Source organism: Mytilus galloprovincialis, chromosome 13 (genome assembly GCF_965363235.1).
Source record: "Mytilus galloprovincialis chromosome 13, xbMytGall1.hap1.1, whole genome shotgun sequence".
NCBI classification, from domain to species: Eukaryota; Metazoa; Mollusca; class Bivalvia; order Mytilida; family Mytilidae; genus Mytilus; species Mytilus galloprovincialis.
The window spans coordinates 29,740,211-29,753,513 of NC_134850.1; the positions used below are offsets into that span (position 1 = coordinate 29,740,211).

General features: G+C 32.0%; 1 protein-coding gene across 1 annotated transcript; it reads left to right on the forward strand.

Annotated features, from left to right (window-relative positions):
- The first annotated feature begins 5,918 nt into the window (after positions 1-5,918).
- LOC143056511 (uncharacterized) lies at positions 5,919-11,138 on the forward strand. Its single transcript, XM_076229591.1, has 6 exons — positions 5,919-6,086; positions 6,905-7,123; positions 7,910-8,127; positions 8,402-8,540; positions 8,932-9,144; positions 10,920-11,138. Exons 2-6 carry the CDS (start codon positions 6,907-6,909, stop codon positions 10,997-10,999), a joined length of 867 nt encoding a protein of 288 aa, XP_076085706.1. The 5' UTR covers positions 5,919-6,086; positions 6,905-6,906; the 3' UTR covers positions 11,000-11,138.
- Positions 11,139-13,303: the final 2,165 nt, after the last annotated feature.

Here is a 13,303-nt window from a genome sequence, read left to right on the forward strand (position 1 = left end):
GGGGATCTCAGTTTACCATTTTTTGTAAGGGATTTTTTTTTTTCAACATTTTTCAAATTTCAAATTTTGAAAAGTTTCAATAAGAAATATTTAATTGCACAGTATTGTGCAATAGATGTGTTAGATCTTGAACCACATTAATTTTTTTGCAAAAACCTATATTATGTCAAAAATTTGATCACAATCAAAATTCAGATGATATCAAGCTTAAATATTGTGACCAAATTTGCCCCAACTGTTCAGGGTTCGACCACTGGGGTAGTATAAAGCTGCACCCTGCAGAGCACCTGGTTTCAATTCTGATTAGGACAATTAAGGTAATTTCTATGTCTTATGTGTATAAGTGTAAACGATTGTGTAAGCTATTCCTTGAACCTCCCTTTTTTGTTTGTAAAGAATCAAACGGTCAGCATGAACGGTTGTCGTATTTAGGTCAAATATGTCAATTTCGGAATGCAACACATTACAGTCATAATAAATGAATTAGTAACAACAGTATCATTTAAGAGATGGGAAGTGTTTTAAGTTAATGAAATATATTAAATTCTTGCCAATTTGATAAAATTCATTACTCTGCAGTAGTCAATATACACATGTGCAAAATAAATTTATTGGATTAAGAGCATGGGTTCATTCACAAAGCAAAAGAAGCACGTCATATTAGAATTTATATTTAACTATTTCTACTATGATAATATATAATCTGTTGTTAAGCTGATTGGCCAATATTAAATTGAAGAAGGCCTGCATTCACAATTAAATGAAATGTAAGGAATCTTGTGTGTTTGCTCTAATTGTTTTAATAAGCTTCTCAATAATCAAAATTAGTGCTATATATCCAATTAAATGTTTTCGATGAAGTGTGTGGTTCAAGATGAAATTTTTTGTCAAAGGGTCAAAGTGAATATTTTTTCAATATTTTATGTAAATTAAACAAGCCCTACTGATTCAAGTCAGGGTGTTAGGTACCACCTTGAGGGTTATTTTCATTTAGGATATGGGATGGATGTGCAAAAACAAAATGTACAAATGTGATGATATTTAAATGTTTGTGTTTATAGACAGTTGTCTCATCAATGTTAAATCTCACCTTAGATTTCAGAAAACTTCTTGCAACACTTCCCACCATTCAAAAAGATGATGCCATTAGATAAATGTGAACATAACTGGAAATCTAAATTTTCGTTTGATTTTTAATTGTTTTTTATGTGAACAAGAAGTGTAGAAAGACACTTTTCAATTCTCAAACTATGAATACTATGTTATGGGAGAGAAACATGTCAAAAAGGACAATATTAATTATAATAATCTACACCAAACACATAAAATAGAACAAATGCATTACGTATTAAAAGTGGCCATTGTACTGACACTGACATCTATATGTATAGGTTTTAAACTGGTTTTTTTTCCTAAATCTGCATTATTCTTAAAAATTACTTTTGTAAAAATTTATCATTTACATTATTTTTAAAGACTATAGATTACAATTAAGATGTACATAATGACACCCACCGATGAGTCTGACTCAAACAGGAACTATTTCTAAATGCTTGGTTTTTCCTCAATATAAAGTCATCAGTGCCTGTATTTAAAGGTATTCTTGTTAATGTTGAATGATGACTTTGACCCTCAAAATTAAGTTGTTGCATACTAAATGATTAAAATGACTTGTATTTATTATTTTTCATGCATCCATGTTAACTTGCTTACATATCAAACTACTTTGTTCAATGCTATTGTTTTATAGTATATTTGAATATTATGTGCCATATACCACGACTTGAGAAAAATAAAGCTTTAAAATATAACAATTTTTTTTGTGCAATAGTTAACACTTGCCTTCAGCTTTGTTTTATCGACATAAGATAGATGTACCATTGAAATGTGAGTCCTATAATAAGGTAGTTTAAACCGTAAATATGAATTTATTTTATGATAATATGCAATCCTGCATGTAAGTCACTTTAACCTAAAACCATACGTGTGTTCTACGATTTTGAGTTCAACGATTTTTTTTCAATTGACCAATTCAGTTTGAATATAATTAGGAGCTGTTAAAACAGTTGATTGCTCATTACTTAAACAGCTTACTTCTTCTAATTTAACTGAAAGTTCACAAAAATTTCAAGTGAGCACTTTCGGTATATCCCCCCCAAACATTTAGTACACCATTTTGAAGGGGTAAATGGTTGATTTTCATGTTTGACTAACCAAAATTGAAACCAATAGAAATGCTGAAGATACCAAAGGGACATTTGAATTCATAAGACCAAAATGATCTGACAACATTATTGTTAAAAAAAGAAAATACCAACAGACTGACAGTAAACAAAACACAACAAATACAACATGTGAATCCCTCCAAATGTGATGACAAGCAAAGCAAAAAGAAATTCAATTGTTCAAAACACAATATTTATAATCTAAAAATTCAATTGTTCAAAATACAATATTTATAATCTCTTGAGGTCTGTATAGCAAATTTAATTGTGGCTAATGTATGAAAGCATCTGTCCATATAGACCTGCAACATGTCGGGAAATGGGAAGTTACTCTTGATGAAAATTTGTCAATTAAAATCTATCTTGACCTTTTTTTATTATTAAAGTTTTTTAACATGTGTATGTTTAATGTTTTACATGTAATAATTATCAGTTGTACTGATAACAATGAACCAGCCAATGTTGTAGAGGCCATTTAGTCGTCAGTTTCGTCTGGCGTATCAAATTATAAGCCTGGTACTCTTTTTATAACTATTTACACCACTGGGTCGATGCCACTGCAGGTGGACGTTTTATCCACGAGGGTATCACCAGCCCAGTAGTCAGCACTTCGGTGTTGAAATGAATATCCGTGATATGGTCATTTTTATTAATTAACTGTTTGCAAAAGTATGAGTTATTCGCAATACTAAGGATTTTCTTATCCCAGGCATAGACTACCTTAGCTGTATTTGGCTCAACTTTTTGGAATTTTTGAACCTCAATGATTTTCAACTTTATGATAAGCGTCACTGATGAGTCTTATGTAGATGAAACGCGCGTCTGGCGTATCTCATTATAAGCCTGGTAATTTTGATAACTATATACAAACCAGTGAAGGCTTTTCTATTAAAATTGAATGTCCATTACACAACAGCATATCACTATTTACATAGGGTTAGTATATTGAGAACATTTTGTCTTGGAACAGCAATTTACTTCAGTGCACATACAGTTTATTTATACTGTTAAAAGGTACATTTGTCTTGCTCATTATTCATATGATTAAAAAGTCCTTATTCGTAATTTAAAAAAAGTAGGATATTTTGTCAAGAAACAAATAAATAAACTATGTGAAATATTTCAGCAATAAATGCGAGAAGTCTACATCAAGCCAGCTGCAAGGAAAGGACAAGTTCTAAAATCCAGACCTTATTGGGAATGTACCTTTGAACGAACTATCATAGCTCTGAAACATCGAAGAGGGACGAAAGATACCAGTGGGACAGTCAAACTCATAAATCGAAAAAAAAACTGACAACCAATAGTACAATGACACAACATATAAAACTAAAGAATAAGCAACACGAACCCCACCAAAAACTGGGGGTTATCTCGAGTGCTCCGGAAGGTTAAGAAGATCTTACTCCACATGTGGAATTATCACATGAGCTAGAACATTTTGTTCATCGATAACTTGACTTCATTAACTATATCTTTTGTTCTCAATTTTAAACATGTTAAACTTCCTTCTTGGGTTGCAATAACTGTTTTCTTTTCTTAACGCCCTCCTGGTTTTGCAATTTGGTAACCTAATGCCAAAACGAAGGTGATTTATGAACTGTTAACACTTACCCTCTAGAATGACCTTTACATTGGGATCTGTGTTTTAATCGTGCTATTCTTGTTGATTGGTTGCTTAATTACCATTTATCCGATGAGACTAAGTGATCAGTAGCAAACGGCAAATAGCAAAATCAAAACTTAAACACATCAAACGAATGAATAACAACTGCTATATTCATGTTGAATACAATTATAATTGCCAATTTACAATAAAATTGAAAAAAAAAAAAAACAAATATGCAATGATTTTCATTTCTAGCACTTTAGCAGTCATTGATTCTAATAAGCCTATTTTAGATATCTGCTCAGAATCTACACATCAACAAGTTTTGAAAAATTTAAGAGACCGATGATTTGAGGACTCCCCTGCAAACAATGGCCATTCGTCATGTTGATCAGGTGGCTAAGACTGCGGTATATATGAGGAACTTTGCTTTCATTGAAATCATATGGACAATACTATTACCATCGTCTTGTTTACTTATCATAAGCAACATATTGTTATCCTGTAACAGACAAGAAACTGAGGATGAATACCATTTCTTCTCAGTCTGTCCAAGCCTACGGTGGACTTTCCAACCTCTTGCATTATATTTTTCCGCTGACCATGACATGCAAATCTCAGTATAAATCAAAAGATGTTCTGATTCAATATGTTTTCCAATAGTTATGGACATTTGAACTTAAAAAGCTAGACCTATCGAGTATGCACTTTCTGATCGCAACACCTCTGACATATCTGACATAAAGTTTAAAAGGTTGTTTAATAGAACTTCATGATGAACCTGGATATAGAATATTCTGCGTGGTCCATTGAGTTTTCCCAGAGTTACGACCATTTGCACAATACTTTTGAGCTTATCCAGTATACACCTTGATAAATCTCGACATCGCAACTCCTCGGACATGCATGGTATTTTGGAGATAAAAATAAGTAAAATTTTTCGATAGAATGACCCAGTCCATAGAGTTTTCCAAAAGTTATATACCGTAAACCTAATAGATTTTTTATATCCCAGAACATCTTGTCATTGCAACTACTTTGATATGGTATGTTAGATACTCGTGTGCATGTGACGATGTTCATGTCCATTGAGAATCATTAAAATCAACCCCTTCACCAAAGGACTAGATGGAGGAACGGAGGTATGTTCACAGTTCTAAATTTTCTTGTGTTGAGGGGAGAAAGAGGCATATCTGAACGACATGATTATTTAAAGGAGTGAAGCGGGAGTCGTGTTGAGGGACGCGGGGAAGGAAGCGGGAATTGAATACCCCCTGTCCACCCCCTCATTTTAAATTTTAGCTTTGACAACTTCCTGCGTAAAGAGTCAAAGAAATAAATATAATAGCCTTTCAAAACGACATAATCATTTGGACTAGTAATAACGATGACCAACACATTTGCTGTCACGTAATGAATATACAATTGTAGGTTAATGTCGAGCCCTTCTACAGTTTTGCGTCGATTACACAAAAGTTTATATTTTTCTGACATTGACCTAATATATTGTTTTTATACTGCCACTGAAATTAATACATTGGTATGTATTTAAATTATAAAACTAATTTCAAATTTATTTCCCCCCTCATTGTTGAAAAAGTGTTCAATGCTGAAATTGACATTGCACAAAATATAGCTGTGCTACTATATTTAGGAAATAAACACAACTACATTGTTCACAGTTCTAAATTATAAATTGCTTTATAAGTTGTAGCTTATTTTCTTTATAAATATGACAATGAAAATGATTATGAAAGTATATATGATGCGTCTTAACTGTTTTTTTTTCTTTCAATGATAACCTTCAGATTTGACACTTATACATCCTTCCCGATAAAAATAATTCATCGTATTTATTACCGTATAAATATTAAATACAAGACTCCTGAGATGATTACATTTTTGTATCAATCATTTTACATATCACCTTTTGTTCAGTTATATATGCATATATAGGTTTATTGTACATGTTACCTGCAATGTTTACTTATATACTGTACTTCAGTCAAATGTATAAGTTATTTGATTATTTATCATAATTTATATCACAACCAAACTGAAAGATAAAGATCGATCACGAGAAACTATTCTAACCTAAACATGGCTACTATGATTTGAAGGGTATAGAACTTTGATTGCAATACTATGCGACACATATAAGGAGGAAACCAGTTTTTTTTAGGTATGATAGCCGACCGTGCGAGGGATGAATAGCCAGTCAAGGTCGTTAAACACTTTCAACATCACTTAAGGTATGGGAAGCAACATTTTGTAAAGCAACTTGTTAGTTTGAATATGAAAAAAGTGGGGTATATTGTTTTACCTCTGTCTGTCCATCCGTCCATCAATCCGTCTGCCAGTCCGTCCGTCCATCAATCCGTCTGTCAGGTCGTCCGCCGTCCCATAGATGTTTTCGTCGCATCTTTCTCAGGAATTACATCATAAGGATTTCTGAAATTTGATTTCAGGGTTTATATAAGTCAGTTATACCGTGTGATGCGTTTTCAGATTCATCACTCAACAATTTCCTGCTTACCGAACACTTGTTTCATTTTACATATGACAGTCAAATTGAAAATTTTCAAGCTCATTTTTCTCAAGAACTACAATACAAGGATGATTTCTGAAATTTGATTTCAGGGTATATATAAGTCAGCTATACCATTTCATACGTTTTCACGTTCATCACTCAACATTTCCAGTTTAACTAACACTAGCTTGTATAATTCAACACATGATAGCCAAGTTTCATCACACCTTCCCAAGGAACTACAATACAAGGATTTCTTATATTTGGTTTCAGGATTTATATGAGTCGGCTATTACTCTGTAATGCGTTTTCAGATTCATCACTCAACAACTTCCTGTTTAACGAAATATTTTTGAAAAGTAGAAAACATATTCAAATAACATTAATTGAATTTGAATAGATAGTCAAAATGTGAATATTGTGTTAACAGACTATATACACTTTAAATTAGAACAACAATTTTGTGTTAAACTACGTTTTCTGAATGCCCGCTCTGTATGTTTTTTCCCCACAACAACAATAATGTCCTCTTATTTTCAGAAATGGCAACTTCAATAAGTGCAGAAGAGACCTTTTATCTACGTATTGCAAATTTGATACTCAAAGTAGCACCTACAGCTGTCAGAGTAAAGTTTGATAAGGAATTTAATCCATCAGGATTGCAGATGGTTCTTAATCAAAAGAGAGCGAAAATCCAGGGACTGACGCAAAAGAGGATAATAAATCTGAAACAATGGAACTTACTTTTCCCAAGCTCAGGTATATTTTTAATTAGTTTATGACGTGGACTTGAGTTTTTTTAGGAACAAATGCATCAGGAATCAAATCTTAACAGTTTTGATCGTGGCAGTACAATGCTACACTACATTATAAAAAATAACTTTTACTATTTTAAAACTAAAGACGACTTCGGATTTTGATAAAAGCTTGATTAAAATACTTTATGAAGGGCCTGGGGTTGTGTCAGACCACCCATGCCAGTGCTTTTGGTTTTTTGTGGTATTTAAGTTGTCATCATCTTATATATTTTTTATAGATTACTTACCTCCCCGGAGCAATTGAGGCCACCTCTAGTTTAATTAAAAAGGGGCTCGTGTTGCTGTTGCTTTATTTCAAGTGTCGTTCCTTTTTTTGGGCGATTTTGCTTTCAATAAACGTTCTACAACTTTGTAATTGATTTGACCTTGCGAATATTACGGTTTAAGTGTGGGTGATGAGTATCACGGAGACGAACCGGTTTAGCGTACTAAATATAAAGTCTGGTGTTTTTATCCGTTAGCATAAAATATAACTGATAACTGAAAACAAAGGAGCAAGACTGATATTTATCTTGTCGCTTACTGTGTTAAAAGTTTGATTGGCAATCATACCACATGTTCTTTTTTATATGTTATATCATGGGCTTGTAGAATTTGTATAAAAAAGAGACAAACATTCATTAGCTACCATCAAGTATACTTCGAATAACTATTAAGTGGTCATAAACTGAACCATCATTAACCATACTACCAGCTCATGCATGCATAAAACACAATGTACTTTCAGGTACAGCTGACTCGTCTACATTTGATGTAACTCTTATGATATGCCTACTCAGGAATCTGGCTAAAATAAATATCAAAGACAACCTTCCAGTATCCACTGATACGAGTGAAGGAGCAGCTTTGTCAAGAATTAAATTTTACCGAAATGAGATTGCTCATAACGAAAGTGGAACCTTGACAGAAAAACAATTTCATCAGCTCTGGGAAGAAGTTAGTCAGGTTTGTTAGACTTCTAAGCATTAAGTTACAACAAATGAAAGTTTTGTCATTTCATATTAAATAAATCTCTATTAAGTAGGAATTTACACTTAAAATATGAATTATTTCTTTCAAGTTAAAGGGTTTTCTTGCTATTTTTATGTGTTAACTTTACATTTCATTTAACTTCAAAATAATTGAGAAGGATAACAGTAATTTTAAGGTATTCGCATTTTCTATATGATATTAACTTAAAACTGTTCCACTAAACAATTAAAATAATTATACTTTACAGGCTATAACATTACTTGGAGGTCAAAATTACTCACAATTTTGTGCTGATTTGAAAGTCAGAGATCTTGATGGACATGACAAGGAAGTTTTGATAGAACTTAGAAATATCAGAAGTGAAACTATCCCGAAAGGAGCAATAGGTATTTTTTTTCTTTATTGCAATTTGTCAAAATGTATAAAAGTTTACAAAAGTTCAAATATCGTTACTTGCTTATTTGAAGACAATCAAGGTAGCAACAAAATGTCAGGTAAACTGCCAATTCATTAAAGAATCACAATCAGAACACACATTAGAAATTCTAAACATAACTTCATATTATAGTAAAACTGACTGTATTAAAGGGGGAAACATTGTATGTCTTTGCATATTTTATTTATTATTACTACATTATACAAACACATAAGTTTAATGGGTAAATAATCAATGCACACTATATAATCTAGAAAATGATTTACTGATAATTCTGAAGATAAAATTGTACTTAATGGCTAAATTCAATTTTTTTTATATTTTGTTTTACATCTCTACAGTTGTACATACCAGTCTATTAGAAGAATGGTCCACTATTGATGGAAAGGTTGTTCCAACCAAAGCTTTCCAACGTATATTAGAACTTCTGGAAGAAGAACACGTGTTGACAGTTATAGGTCCACCAGGTTGTGGGAAATCGACAGCGATACACCATGCTGCTCTGCAGCTACGCGACCAAGAAGATTATGTTGTCGTTCCAGTTAATTTTCCAGGTGAAATCATACAGTACTATAATCCAGAGTGCAAACAAGTATTTGTTTATGATGATATATGTGGTAAATATGCTATAAACCATCAAATGCTGGACAATTGGTGTGTACAATCTAATGCAATCCAGGTCATTTTAAGCAGCACAAATGTGAAAATATTAAGCTCATGCAGAAGTTATATTTTCAAAGATAGATGCTTTTCTAAAATAAAACTACTTTCTGAAGTTCATTTTGACGTAACATCAGAAAATTATGCTTTGACTGAGAAAGAAAGATCTCTCATTGCAGAGGTTTACCTATCAGCATATGAAGTTACAGCATTACAGAAATCAAACGTGTTTACGAAATATGACTTCTTTCCCCTTTTATGTCAGTTGTATTCATCAAGAGAATCCACTGATGTAGTAGTATATTTTTCTGATCCTATTGATGCAATTAATGTAGAGCTAGAATCTCTAATGAACGAAAATGATCAAACAACTTTTGCTACACTGTTTTTATTTGTTATCTACAATAACTGCATAGACGAAACCATTTTCAATCAGAAGGTAAAAATAAGAAATACTTTACTGGATTTATCAGACCATTTTGAAATTTCGTCTGTTTTGTCAATAACTGTTGTCAAATTGCAATTGAAAAAACTCATCAATAGTTTTGTAAAGAAATGTGATAACTCTTATAGTATAATACACGACAAGATTTTTGATATCCTGGTTTTGTTTTGCGGTAACAAATATTTTGAACTCTGTCTCGAAGTCGCACATACAGATATAATACGTGACAGGTTTCATTTTGTGTCACTGAATGCGGAAGAGTCCGAAGGTATTATTCGTGTTGCTGCGAATAAAGAAGATGCATATTTAGATAGAATTTCAAATGATATTCGTAATGGTTATATAGCCAACGTATTTACAAATAGTCAAATGAAATATACATCGTATCAACAGAAAATAATTGCACACCTGAAAAAGAACGAGGATTTACTGAACATTGTTTTATCCTTATCTGAGAAAGATTCTTCACCATTACTCAAAGTTGCAAATCAGGGATTCAATTATCTTGTACACTCATTGATTGAAATTGGGTTAAGTGTAAATGTTCGCGACGAACGTGCCCGGTCAGCTCTTTTTCTGGCAACCGATAGTAACCATACTAAAACTGTCGATTTGTTGTTGAATACAGCTGCTAATCCTGATTTATGTAACAACAGACAAATATCTCCGCTCCACATGGCATGCCTGAATGAAAACGTACAAATTGTTAAATTGTTGGTAAACTCAAAGTGTAACATAAACGTTCGGAATGATTATCAACAAACGCCTCTCTTCTTTGCTTCATTTGTTGGTCACACAGAAATAGTTGAATTTCTATTAGAAAATAAGTGTGATGTTAATATAAAGAGTAAAAACAACAGCACACCGTTACATGCTGCATGCTTCTTTGACAATGTTGAGGTTGTGCAATTATTGTTGGATTTTAAATGTGATCCCGATATTTCTTCTGTAGACAATGAATCTCCACTTTTTGTTGCTTGTCTACGAAACAGCATTTTATCAACAGAACTGCTATTAGAAAAGGGGTGCAACCCTAATATATATACGCAAGTGCAAGGACATTACAATGCATTTGGCGCACTAACATATTATAAAACATTTAGTGATTTAATCAAATTAGACAAACCATTTCAGATACGTACGCTTCTTTTAGAATTGCCAGAATTTTATGAACACTTTTGTACAGAACATGTATTGTTTATGGGTTTATCTTGTTTTTTAAAGTTTCAAGGACACGCCATGCCACCAGAAGCATCGTTGGATATGACCCCACTCTTTGTAGCGTCATCAAATGGCTTCACTGAGGTAGTTAAATTGTTGTTGAAGCACAAAGCTCATCCCTTGTTAGGAAATGGTATAAATGAAACTCCATTGTTTTCTGCAGCCGAAAGAGGACACATAGAAATTGTCAAATTGCTTTTAGAATTTAATGCTGATCCAAATTTGTGCAACATTTTTAATGTTTGTCCAATGCAGAGGGCAACTATGAACGGATTTTTGGCAGTTGTTAATGTGTTAGTAATTAATGGAGCGAATCCGAACCATTACGATTATTATACTGAGCCTCCGATGATAATTGCTACACGTCGATTCTTTTATGAAATTGTTCAAATACTGCTGGAATACAAAGGGGATCCAAACATTACCAACTTTGAAGGCAAAACCTGTTTGCATGTTGCATCAGAAAATGGAGATCTAGAGATGGTTGAAATATTGCTAGAAAATCATGCGGATCCAAACGTTATTGATAATAATTCAATATCACCTCTGTGTGTAGCTTCCAAAAGTGTACATCTCAATTTATTTAAAATTTATCTAGCAAGACATGGATATCTAGATGACGATCAAATATTGTACTCAGACCAACTGGCACTTCAAAAACAGTGCACTGCACTAGTTAACTTATTGTTAATCTATAAAGCTGACCCTTTAAGCGTGATTAAATTAGGTTTTAATATTATATAGAATATCAAACCTCATTGTTGTCCTAATTATTCAAATTTTATAAATTAATGAGTTTTACATATTGATATTTAATCTGTATAATTTTTATGACTCTTTTATAACTTCGGTTATGTTCTTTATTGAGTATTTTGTAATTGGGTTGAACAATCAAAATGTTTGATGCCATGTCACATATTCATGTATATATATTAAATAACTTTAGAGTGGTTTCTATGAAATGGAAGTTTATGGATACTAAACCTTTTAGTCTGGTATATTTTTGCAAGAATATGAAGAACAAAATATCAGATAGATTATTTCATTTTACATATTAACATTTAAAATGACGATATACAGATATACATTTGAAAGGATTTAAAAAGCTACAATTCCATGATCACTTTTATACACAGACGATTTGTTGTTTTGAACATTTTATAAATATTATATTACTGATTTTATCAATTGAGATATATAAGGATTTGTCATGTTCCGGTGATTGTTTGTACATGCCCATTAGCAGATGCATACTGTGTAAACACTCCACAGATCTCATGTCAATTGAAAAATGTGTTTCTATTGTTCAATGCAAAAGTTGTCTGTTTTGACTGATGTTTTTATGACACTTAAAATTTACATTCGTGCATTACTTGTATATAAAGTTTAAGTACTGACGTTTAAGTGGTAAATGAGGAACTACACAGTACTCATATCAAAATGAATTTGAACAGATTTTTTTCGGTTAGTTCTTTTTCATGTGAAATGCAGAGTAGTTTTAGTAAATCCAAATTAAAGTGTTCAAGTATAAATTGAAAGATAGCGATGAGGCCTAATTTTGTAGTGAGCTTTAATAGCTACTATCGTGGTATGTGCACATTTTATGGGTTTTTGTTTTGTCAATTATATGTGCCGATATATATATATACAAAAACACTTCTTATTCAATTGTGTATATAAAAGTATCGTGCGATTGTTTATATTTCTGTTTGTCGAAATGAACAATTTTTATTTTTGCACTTTAGAAATTAAAAACAATCAAAGCACTGGAAGTTCAGCAATCTAGCAAGTAACCGCTTCATTTATATTTTGCATAGTTATTCTTATGTTCTTATATAAACCACTTTGCACTTTAGGAATGTGTTGTACATTTATTGTTATGATTTTCATATATCAAAATTATAGTTAAAATTTTTTAAATGTTCCACATGTAACGCAGGTTATATTTTAGCTATGTGTTCCACGGTTATTTTGTAGTTCTTCATGTATCTTCGTTTACCTTTATCGTTATGTCGATTGCATCGCTTATGTTACAGGCTTGTAACTAGTATAACTGTTTATTTTAATTGCAAATTAGAATTTTTGAAGACATACATGTATCATTCAATTTGTCATAGATTTTAACGAACGCAATCAATGCATCACTGGGAAATTATTGTGTCAGGGATTTCGATGCCATAAATTACTAAATTCTGTCATAGATACAAAGATTTGATTAGTAAATTTGGCTGTATCTGTAGAAAACTTATTAAAATTGTATTTCACATCCTAAATTTTTCGGTAATATTGTACTTAAAGCGCGCCGTGTAAACTCATCGAACCTTTTAACAAAATTATTAGTAAGGGTTATCGTACCAATATTGTAATTATATCTCTGAATATAGTTC

Coding starts and splice junctions, on each gene's coding strand:
- LOC143056511 (XM_076229591.1), top strand. CDS start 6,907: ATGGCAACTTCAATAAGTGCAGAAGAGACCTTTTATCTACGTATTGCA. Junction 7,124..7,909: donor CTTACTTTTCCCAAGCTCAG/GTATATTTTTAA, acceptor ATGTACTTTCAG/GTACAGCTGACTCGTCTACA. Junction 8,128..8,401: donor TCTGGGAAGAAGTTAGTCAG/GTTTGTTAGACT, acceptor TATACTTTACAG/GCTATAACATTACTTGGAGG.